At 37.2% G+C, this 12,554-nt stretch overlaps 1 protein-coding gene across 1 annotated transcript in view; it reads left to right on the plus strand.

Annotated features, from left to right (window-relative positions):
• The window catches only part of LOC132099089 (copine-8-like), a 230,629-nt gene that overhangs the window by 149,385 nt on the left and 68,690 nt on the right, over nt 1-12,554 (plus strand). Inside the window, exons 7-9 of the mRNA XM_059505532.1 lie at nt 7,261-7,324; nt 8,440-8,543; nt 11,443-11,547. Of these exons, the coding sequence (XP_059361515.1) occupies nt 7,261-7,324; nt 8,440-8,543; nt 11,443-11,547 (273 nt within the window). The remainder of the gene's footprint in view (nt 1-7,260; nt 7,325-8,439; nt 8,544-11,442; nt 11,548-12,554) is intronic.

Raw genomic sequence — 12,554 nt, forward strand, 5'->3', positions numbered from 1 at the left:
TATATATATATATATATATAAAACATGGGGTCAGAGACGTTCGGATCCAATTGCAGTATTTATTAGAGAATGGTCAGACAGACAGAAATCAGATAACAGCGTCAAGTATGTCAAGGGATATCCAGAATCAATAACAATACCAGGCAGGGGTTGGGGCAGGTGGCAGAGAATCACAGACGGTATAAACAATCCAAGATCAGACACGGAAGGAACAAACACTAGGAAAACACTCAGAAATGTCAGACTGGGCTAAACAAGACTCCACAATAACTGAGAGTCCAAACACAGTATTTATAGGGGAGTGGTAATGGGGAAAACCTGGTGGTGATTAGCCCTAGGCTCAGTATTATGGGAAACGGAGTTCATGGGCACTCAAGCTGACATTTGTGACAATATATATATTTATACATACATAATATATATATATATATATATATATATATATATATATATATATATATATATATATATATATATATATATATATATATACAAGCATAATAGCATAACCCCTTTTTGATTTATAAATAATTTCATCATTATTAAAATATAATATTTCACACCACATGAACTAAACTTCACATTATTTCATGATTTAAAAATAGAATTTTGCTCAAATGTGTCAAGGTTGTTGTTGCTTTTTTCAGGAAAATTTTGATTCAGATTCAGAGATGCCTCGGGAGTGGCTTAACAAGAGGAATACGACAACTGTAGCCAAATTTCTTGAAACGTCTGTGTGTGGTTGCTCTTGATGCCTTGACCCCAGCCTAAGTCCATTCATTGTGAAGTTTACTCAAATTCTTGAATCAATTTCGCTTGACAATCCTCATAAGGCTGCGGTTCTCTCGGTTGATTGTGCATCTTTTTTTTCTCCTCACTTTTTCGTACACTCAACTTTCTGTTAACGTGCTTATATACAGCACTCTGTGAACAGCCAGCTTCTTTGGCAATGAATGTTTGTGGCTCCTTGTAAAGCGTGTCAATGATTGTCTTCTGGACATCTTGGCACAAATGCCATCCACATAAACTGACAAAATAAACAATTTCTTGCTTTCATTGAAAAGTAACAGAAAAGTGTGTCAGTCAGTTCAGAATTGTACAAGATTTTCAGCTCTTAACTTTATTTATTCTGCACGACCGATTTCAATATAATGTTTTTTTCGAAAAAAAATTTTTTAATGTCTTCCCTGAAATATGAATGAGATCTTAGTCCTCTTTATTAGATATCGCTGCTAGGTTGGGGTTGTCATGGTGACTATGGGGTTTCTCACACTTCATGTTTTCCATTTGTTGGGTCAACTTATGCACACTGTAATATTATGCCATTCTGTTAAGCAAAAATATGTACAGGTGCATCTCAAAAAATTAGAATATCATGGAAAAGGTCTTTATTTTTTTGTAATTTAATTACAATAAATTAATTTAATTTAAAAAAGCGAACTTTCTTATATTTTCTTATATTATGGCTACGACTTATAGCTTAGGAAAATTAAAAATTCAGTATCCCAAAAATTTTGATTATTCCATTTTGAGCTTGATTAGCACTCGTTAGCTTGTCAGAGCACTCGTTAGCTTGTCATTAGCGTTTTCATTCGAACCTATCGCTGTTTTCTTTTCTCCTCTCCCTCGCTCCAGTTTTTCACAAGTTCATCAAACAACCGCAGTAAGAATATTTCATCAAGCACGGTGAGTAATGGCTTCTCCCGTCATTGTTACTTGCACCTCTTGCCACATGTACAGTTTATCTATCTCTGTCGCTGATGAGGGATTCACATGTGATAAATGCAGGAAATAGTTAGGCTGACAGAGAAGATTTCAGAATTAGAGACACGCATCCAAACTTTAATTGAGGACAGTAAGAATGTTAGGGCTCTAGATACGGCTTTGGATGCGTCTAGCTCAGGGATTCCTGTACATTGTTCGGTTCCGGAAACAGAGCCCCAGCAGCAGGGCAACTGGGTGACGGTGAGGCAGCATAGTCATGGGTCAAAACACTGCTCTTCTGTTCCGATCAAAACATTAAACAGGTTCTCCCCACTCAGTGATGCACACACTGAGAAACCTGATGAAAGTGCTCTAGTTATTGGTGATTCTATTGTACGGAACGTGAATATAGAGACACCAGCCACCATAGTCAAATGTTTACCGGGAGCCAGAGTGCCTGACATCTTGGCAAATGTAAAAGTGCTGGCTAATGCTAAACGTAAATACAGTAAGATTGTTATTCATGCCGGCGCTAATGATGTTCGACTTCGCCAGTCGGAGATCACTAAAAATAACATTAAAGAGGTGTGTGAACTTGCAAGCACGATGTCAGACACTGTAATATGCTCTGGTCCCCTCCCTGCTTACCGTGGTGATGAGATGCATAGCAGATTGTCATCACTCAATGGCTGGATGTCTAAGTGGTGCCCACAGAATAACATAGGTTTCATAGACAATTGGACGAGCTTTTGGGGCAGACCTGACCTGAAAAGAGATGGTCTTCATCCCTCCTGGGGTGGCGCCACTCTTCTCTCTACAAATATGGCAAATAGTCTTAGTGTTTATACTTGACTAACTGGGGCCCAGGTCAGGAAGCAGACAGACTGGCTAAACCGACCGTCTGCTAGCTGCCTCCCGTCACAGAGGTCAGTTAATTCTCAGCACATAGAGACTTTTTCACCTAGATATCACACTATAGAGACTGTGTCTGTTCCCCGAAATAGAAAAAACAAAAAAACGTCCAAACCAAGTTAAGATTAACAATTTAATTGAGGTTCAACAAATACAAAACAGAAGCAATATGGATAAACAAATGATAAAGCTTGGCTTATTAAATATCAGATCCCTTTCTACGAAAACACTTTTTGTAAATAATATGATCACTGATCATAATATAGATGTACTCTGTTTGACAGAAACCTGGCTAAAACCTGATGATTACATTATTTTAAATGAGTCCACCCCCCAAGATTACTGTTATAAACATGAGCCACGTCTAAAAGGCAAAGGTGGAGGTGTTGCTTCAATTTATAACAACGTTTTCAGGATTTCTCAGAGGGCAGGCTACAAGTATAACTCGTTTGAAGTAATGGTACTTCATATAACATTATCCAAAGAAACCAATGTTAATGATAAATCCCCTGTTATGTTTGTACTGGCTACTGTATAAAGGCCACCAGGGCACCATACAGACTTTATTAAAGAGTTTGGTGATTTTACATCCGAGTTAGTTCTGGCTGCAGATAAAGTTTTAATAGTTGGTGATTTTAATATCCATGTTGATAATGAAAACGATGCATTGGGATCAGCATTTATAGACATTCTGAACTCTTTTGGTGTTAGACAACACGTTTCAGGACCTACTCATTGTCGAAATCATACTCTAGATTTAATACTGTCACATGGAATTGATGTTGATGGTGTTGAAATTATTCAGCCAAGTGATGATATCTCAGATCATTATTTAGTTCTTTGCAAAATTCATATAGCCAAAATTGTAAATTTTACTTCTTGTTACAAGTATGGAAGAACCATCACTTCTAACACAAAAGACTGCTTTTTAAGTTATCTTCCTGATGTATCCAAATTCCTTAGCATATCCAAAACCTCAGAACAACTTGATGATGTAACAGAAACTATGGACTCTCTCTTTTCTAGCACTTTAAATAAAGTTGCCCCTTTACGCTTAAGGAAGGTTAAGGAAAACAGTTTGACACCATGGTATAATGAGCATACTCGCACCCTAAAGAGAGCAGCCCGAAAAATGGAGCGCAGCTGGAGGAAAACAAAACTAGAGGTATTTCGTATTGCTTGGCGGGAAAGTAACATATCCTACAGAAAAGCTTTAAAACTGCTAGATCCGATTACTTTTCTTCTCTTTTAGAAGAAAACAAACATAACCCCAGGTATTTATTCAATACAGTGGCTAAATTAACGAAAAATAAAGCCTCAACAAGTGTTGACATTTCCCAACACCACAGCAGTAATGACTTTATGAACTACTTTACTTCTAAAATCGATACTATTAGAGATAAAATTGCAACCATTCAGCCGTCAGCTACAGTATCACATCAGACAGTGCACTATAGACCCCCTGAGGAACAGTTCAACTCATTCTCTACCATAGGAGAGGAAGAATTGTATAAACTTGTTAAATCATCTAAACCAACAACATGTATGTTAGACCCTATACCATCTAAGCTCCTAAAAGAGATGCTTCCAGAAGTCATAGATCCTCTTCTGACTATTATTAATTCCTCATTGTCATTAGGATATGTCCCCAAAACCTTCAAACTGCCTGTTATTAAGCCTCTCATCAAAAAACCACAACTTGACCCCAAAGAACTAGTTAATTATAGACCAATCTCGAATCTCCCTTTTCTGTCCAAGATACTAGAAAAGGTGGTATCCACACAATTATATTCCTTCTTAGAGAAAAATGGTATATGTGAGGATTTCCAGTCAGGATTTAGACCGTATCATAGTACTGAGACTGCTCTCCTTAGAGTTACAAATGATCTGCTCTTATCATCTGATCGTGGGTGTATCTCTCTATTAGTTTTATTGGATCTTAGTGCTGCGTTTGACACAATTGACCACAACATTCTTTTGCATGGACTTGAACACTTTGTTGGCATCAGTGGAAGTGCATTAGCATGGTTTAAATCGTACTTATATGACCGCCATCAGTTCGTAGCAGTGAATGAAGATGTATCCTATTGATCACAAGTGCAGTATGGAGTACCTCAAGGCTCAGTACTAGGGCCGCTACTCTTCACGCTTTATATGTTACTCTTGGGAGATATCATCAGGAAACATGGTGTTAGCTTTCACTGTTATGCTGATGATACTCAGCTCTATATTTCTTCGCAGCCCGGTGAAACACACCAATTAGAAAAATTAATGGATTGCATAGTCGATATAAAAAACTGGATGACGAGTAAAATTTCTTACTGCTAAATTCTGAAAAAACAGAGGTGTTAATTATAGGACCTAAAAACTCTGATTGTAATAACCTAGAACACTGTCTAAGACTTGATGGTTGCTCTGTCAATTCTTCGTCATCAGTTAGGAACCTAGGTGTGCTATTTGATCGCAATCTTTCCTTAGCCCGGTCCTGTCAACACTGCACTGGCTCCCTATCAAGCATCGCATAGATTTTGAAATATTGCTTATTACTTATAAAGCCCTGAATGGTTTAGCACCTCAGTATTTGAATGAGCTCCTTTTACATTATAATCCTCTACGTCCGCTACGTTCTCAAAACTCTTGCAATTTGATAATACCTAGAATATCAAAATCAACTGCAGGCGGCAGATCCTTTTCCTATTTGGCGCCCAAACTCTGGAATAACCTACCTAACATTGTTCGGGAGGCAGACACACTCTTGCAGTTTAAGTCTAGATTAAAGACCCATCTCTTTAACCTGGCATACACATAACATACTAATATGCTTTTATTATCCAAATCCGTTAAAGGATTTTTAGGCTGCATTAATTAGGTAAACCGGAACCGGAAACACTTCCCATAACACCCTATGTACTTGCTACATCATTAGAAGAATGGCATCTACGCTAATATTTGTCTGTTTCTCTCTTGTTCCGAGGTCACCGTGGCCACCAGATCCAGTCTGTGTCCAGATCAGAGGGTCACTGCAGTCACCCGGATCCAGTACGTATCCAGACCAGATGGTGGATCAGCACCTAGAAAGGACCTCTACATCCCTGAAAGACAGTGGAGACCAGGACAACTAGAGCCCCAGATACAGATCCCCTGTAAAGACCTTGTCTCAGAGGAGCACCAGGACAAGACCACAGGAAACAGATGATTCTTCTGCACAATCTGACTTTGCTGCAGCCTGGAATTGAACTACTGGTTTCGTCTGGTCAGAGGAGAACTGGCCCCCCAACTGAGCCTGGTTTCTCCCAAGGTTTTTTTCTCCATTCTGTCACCGATGGAGTTTTGGTTCCTTGCCGCTGTCGCCTCTGGCTTGCTTAGTTGGGGACACTTCATCTACAGCGATATCGTTGACTTGATTGCAAATAAATGCACAGACACTATTTAACTGAACAGAGATGACATCACTGAATCCAATGATGAACTGCCTTTAACTATCATTTTTGCATTATTGACACTGTTTTCCTAATGAATGTTGTTCAGTTGCTTTGACGCAATGTGTTTTGTTTAAAGCGCTATATAAATAAAGGTGACATTGATTAGTTTGATTAATTTTGAGTATAAATAATGGGTAACTCTTGGGCTAGTTTAGAACATGCAACCACAATTATGGGAAAGGCTACTGACTTGACAATTATCCAGAAGACAATCATCAACACCTCCACAAGGAGAGTAAGCCACAGAAGGTCATTGCTGAAAGGGCTGGCTGTTCACACAGTGCTGAATCAAAATATATTCATAATAAATTGATTGGAAGGAAAAAGTGTGGTAGGAAATGTTGCACAAGCAACAGGTATGACCACAGCCTTGGGAAGATTGTCAGGAAAAGTCGATTCATGAACTTGGGAGAGCTTCACAAGGAGTGGACTGAAGCCAAAGTCAGCGCATCTAGAGTCACCACACACAGACGTCTTCAGGAAAAGCGCCACAGCTGTCACATTCCTACAACCAAACCACTGAAAGTAATATTAGCATTTAATTTGGAAATCAAGGTCTGGAGTGTGGAGGAAGACTGGAGAGGCACAGAATCACAGAAGAAGTCCAGTGTGAAGTTTCTGAAGTCAGTGATGATTTAGGGTGTTGTGACGTCTGCTGGTGTTGCTCCATTGTGTTTTATCAAGTCCAAAGTGTTTGGTTTATCAAACTTCCAAGTGGTTTGATGACTGTGACTCAACTCACCTGACTCAAACCTCACAGAGAATCTATGGGGTATTGTGAAGAGGAAGATATTAAATATCCAACCAAGCAATACAGAGGAGCTGAAGACCACTATCAAAGTGACCTGGGCTTCAATAACGCCTCAGTAGTGCCACAGGCCGATCGTCTCCATGCCACGCCTCACTGAAGCAGTAATTCATGCAAAAGGAGCCCCAACCAAGTATTGGGTGCATAATTAAACCTGTACACAAGCACCAGCATATTTCTGGGAAACATTGTGACTACGTTTTTTTTTTTTCACATTAAGTAGATCTTGGTACTTTTTGACCTTTTGATGTAGAAAAAATGTAATATTTCATGATGTGTTATGTCAGTTTTATTCAATATTATTGTGCAGTAGACACATTTATGACCTGAATTCTCTCATTTTGTCATACACAGGGGGATTCCAGGGAAGAAATGTGGGACAATTATTGTGAAGTCAGAGGAGCTTAGCAACAGCAAGGTAAGAGCTAATATTGATAATTAGAATTCAAGTCTTATTTGCGCTCCATGATTTCTAATACCCATTCAAGCTTGGCCAATATCACTCACTGCTATATAGACTCATAAAAATATAAAAAATATAAAAAACACTACCCAATATTTATGTTTGCTGTTGAATTTCTAATAGATGTGTGTGTGTGTGTGTGTGTGTGTGTGTGTGTGTGTGTGTGTGTGTGTGTGTGTGTGTGTGTGTGTGTGTGTGTGTGTGTGTCACATTGTTTACTTAGCAATTTAACTTTTGGTAGTGAAATTTTGTGTGTACAGTAGTAAAGCACCATGCTAACTACAAACTCTATTAAAATCAATTATAAGGCAAGTTTCCTACTTGCTTTCAGGACTGATTTTATGATTTTATTTTGAGTGTTGCTAATGAAATTTTGTGTGCATTTCCAGTTAGCTTATAGCAACATGCTACCATCAAACTCTATTGAAATCAATTCTGACCAAGTCTCTTGAGAGATTCAAGTGACGAGTGCTATTTGTGTGCTCCTCAAAGCTGTTTTAGTCAGTTACTATGAGATCCCATTTCATGGATTGCTGCCTATATAGTCAGGAGAAAGAAAGGCAGCTTGCTAGAAGCTAATTTCATTTGGCTTCTCAGCATGTCTTTTAGTCTATTCAAAGTAGCTGATTTGCCTTAGTTGTAAAACACTAATAGCATGTGTGAAGTCCCAAGAACTTCAGCTGTGCTCACAGACACACATGCAGAAAGACCTCCACATTGCTAGCAAAATTTTTACATTTGTCTTTCACAACACAGATCAATTATGCCTTATCCCATTCCCTGCTGAAGCATTGCATCTCAAACAGACAGTGAAAGTGTATCTACATTTAACACTTGTCAAATGGATTCCTAATTAGGCATTTTAGCATTGCCATCTGGGTTCAGTAGTCAAGCAAATGTAACATGCCAAGATGTTTGTCATTTGCATAATGTTATCTGTATAGAAACCCTAAATCGCCAACTACTCTGCTCATTTATATTGATATTGTTGTCCCAAGTGCTCTAAATCCACACACACACACTTCCGTTGCCCTCATAACCTGCTTTTCTAAAACATTCTCACCCTGCAGGAGTCTGCGACGATGCAATTTTGTGGCAACAAACTGGACAAAAAGGACTTCTTTGGCAAATCTGACCCCTTTTTAGTGTTTAATCGCACCAACGAGGATGGAACGTGAGTAACACAGACACATGAGCAGATTCAAAGTGCTCACAGCATCAATCTTATCTCCAGACTCTATGCTGGAGAAATAGCTTTCCATTGAATTCCTTTAGATTAATACCCATAGTCCTTTGCACCTGGATCAGCAGGGGTTCTTTTGGAATGGAACAGTCACCCCTTATCTGGTTGATTCTGTTCCTCAATAAATCCAAATTCCTGATTCTGTTCCTCAATAAATCCAAATTCCTTTATTGCCTTTATTTGTGTAGATCAGATACAAGAGTTTTAACCAGGGCTCTGAACCGGTTCAAGGAACGAAAACGAAAACCGGAAACGGACGAAATTTTGACAGAAACAGAAACAAATACAATTTTATAGTTCCGAAAATAATCGAAAATTTGAAATGGCCATTAACCGGTTAATAACGTTATTTTATCGTTCCATTTAATATTTGAAATTTGCTGTCAATGAATCATGAATTCCAGAAGTACGGCATATGCAAATGAGACGCTGAAGCCGACAAGTGAAATGTCCGCTCAGCTCTGAACTCATCATAGGCAAGTCGCAATGAGTTTATCTGAGGATAGTGTGAGATGAATTCAACAGATCACACGCACCTGCAGCGCTTCTATGAATGGAGAAAACTGAAAAACTTACCCCTATAGGCTTACATAAAAAGGAATATAGGCATATACACTAAATATATTTCACTTAAATCATACTGACAGATTAACGAAATAAAACAAATAGTGTGCTAAATTACGGTTCATTGTGACACGTTCCAAAGTTTTCGGAAAGGAAAACGAAACTGCAGAGAGAAGTTTTCTTTATTTTGCAAAAGCTTTAAGTTACAGTTTTAATTATTTTGCAAAAGGTAATTAACAGCTTGCGAGTTGCGACCAAGTAATCATATGATAGCCAGCTGGCTAAATTGGTCTGACTTTTCCAGTGTGTTTGTGGGTTGTTTTGAACGTGCTTTAAAATGGGGATATTTCTGGGGACAACTCCAGTCAGGGACAGGACACCAAAAACTGTGACTGTCCCCGGAAAAAGGAGGACAACTGGTCACCCTATTCTAAACCTGTATGATTTTTTTTTTTTCATCAATACAATGGAAGTCAATGCTTAATCAGTGAGTGAGTGAGTGAGTGAGTGAGTGAGTGTTTCAGATGAGGTACTTAAGAGATTCCATTTCAGTAATAATGTAGACAGGAAGGCAGCTTACTAGAAGCTAATGTTGTCTTAATTTATTAGGAGTACAGTGTGCTTGCCATTCCTGAAATCCATCGAACTCTGGAAAAAAGAGGAATGGCACAACCGTTTGTGTGTGTGTGTGGCTATAGTTTTTTTTTTATTTGTTTTGTTGTTGTTGTTTTAATGGAATTGCAAAATCAAATACAAAAAGCTAATTTTGACATGAGGTAAACAGTATGTATATATATGTGTGTGTGTGTGTGTGTGTGTGTGTGTGTGTGTGTGTGTGTGTGTGTGTGTGGGCATGTTTTTGTGACATATCAGGACACAACTGTGTATAATGACATGGGTATGACACAGGTATTACAAGGAGAGGGTGACATATTGAGCCCATAACTGAGCAATCAATTCATGTCTATGTACTTTAGAAACAGAATCTGTTTTTTTTTTTATAAATTCTGTGGTGAATTGAGAGAGGTATAGCTCAAGGGCCAGCATCAGAAAGTCAAACCAAATATGTCAAATATTTGCTCAGTTTCTGAAACAGTCCTGTTGATGCTTAGGAATAAAACCAATACAAATCTTCAACAATAATCACTTTTTTTAACTGTTTTCAATATTATTGTTACAGTTATCATAAATTATGTCTGTATACCTGTGATAAAGTGTGATTTCAGCTTAAACAAACATGATATTCAGCTTTTTTGTGTGTGTGTGTAAAAACATAAAACTGATTCCACTTATATTTTGCAAGTTTTAAACTCACATTTAAATTATGCCTTTAACCTATGGTTGTCAATCGATTCACACATTTTAGTGCATAATTGTATCACCAAACAGGCTTTTTAAAATATGACACTCTTATGACATTCAAATCAATGTATGCAATGTAAATTTATGCAGTGGTTTTCTTGACCTTTCTCACTCACACTACAAATAACAGATTTTACATACTGACTGCACCAAAACATATTGGAACTATAATACATGTGTAAAGCTCTAATTGTCACGGTTCAGGGTGCTTAATCGAGAAGGAGTCTTTCGTTGGCCGCATGCCTGAGATCCTCTGTCTCGTTTTTCCACGTCCTGTTGGGCATTGCCCCAGAGGTGGTCTTCACAGCCTGTGTCCGCATGTGACTGTACGGACGGCTCTGGAGTTGTTACACCTGTTTTTGGCTCATGTGTGTGTCATCACACGTTGGATTAATTTTGGATTTACGGTTATACCTAATAAACTGTTGCATGTATCCTCTGCGTTTGAGTCCTCTCTCTTCACGTCCCTGTCACTAATCTCTTTGCTAGTATTCATATTAGTATTCTTTGAATGTTGGTGTTTAATTTGTGAAAATTTCAGTTGATAATGATTAAATTCCTCTATAGAATGGAATGAATTCTGAGAATGGCTTTAACTTTGATAAATTACCTTTGCTCAGTTAAAGAGGTTCATTATCAATCAATGATTCATAAACAAATGCAATGCTACAGAAAGAAAAATTTCTTGTCAGTTCCAAATGTTCTGATCAGTTTTTAGAATCAGACTGAAAGGAATGGATCATTTACCATTTCAGATAAGTAGACTATGTCAAATGAATGTATTTATTCAAGACATTTAAGCATTTTAGTTAATTGTATGTGTAATGTTTAATTTCAAACACACAATGATTTGATGTCAACACATACTATAAACATTTTAAACTATTATCCTGTTATCTTACAGATTTACCATTTGCCATAAAACAGAGGTGGTGAAGTGCAATCTGAACCCTGTGTGGCAAGCCTTTACAATCCCTGTCAGAGCCCTGTGCAATGGCGATTATGACAGGTATGGAGTGTTTTGTACTGTGATTGGTTTGTTAGAATTTGGTGTGCATTTTAATTGGTTGTGGGAAACAGTATTTTGTTGCCATAAAGTACTTTGAGTTTGATCTCTTCACATTTAAACCCTATTTTAACTATGGTTAAGTTATATACTCACACCTTTGTCTGAAAATCACACATCAATTAAATCTTAAATAAACAGCATACAGCTGGACCAACTGTTGTTGTTGTTGGCATAAAATTACTTTAGTCCAGTAAAAAAAAAATATTAATCAATAATATTAATAATAATAATAATAGAAAAATAATTATTAATTAATTAATACATTTTTTTTTTTAAATCACTAGGTTTTGATTCAATAATAGCTGGACAGTATACAAATATACTTTTATCTATATATATTCTTAGGGAATGCTTACACAACAATGATGCACTAAAATGGAAATGTTTTCAGTTGTGTTTTTAAAAAGTTTTCGCATACAGACAACAACATTGTTACGATTCCTGTTCACATGAATCTGTGAAAACAACTAAAAACACTTTATTATTCATGCCAGGCCAGTAGTTGGCAATATCACAAACACTACTCGACTGCGTGGATTCCCTTAGACCAAACACGTAATATGTATGCGCATGATGTCTCCAGTTTCACAATTTATTTATTTTTTTGTTTACACAAAAACTTGCACTTGGAAACCAAAGTTTGTTTGCCCCCACAACGCCATTGTTGTGTTAATAAATATCCGAAAAGCATGGAAAGTTTATGTTTTTAGTTGAAAAAACAATCAATTAATTATAATTTCATTGAAAAGAATGTCCACTAGAGATTTTTTATTTTTATTTTATTTATTTATATATTTTTTTACATATTGGTAAAGCATAAGAACAAATACATTACCAGTGAATACAGTATACAGTATAGTGATTCACATCTAAATTGGTAAAAAAAAAAAAAAAATTCTATGTGATGAATGTTTTGCTTATAGTAACATCTGCATATTATTTTGGGA

The sequence above is a fragment of the Carassius carassius genome, chromosome 22, assembly GCF_963082965.1.
Source record: "Carassius carassius chromosome 22, fCarCar2.1, whole genome shotgun sequence".
NCBI lineage: Eukaryota > Metazoa > Chordata > Actinopteri > Cypriniformes > Cyprinidae > Carassius > Carassius carassius.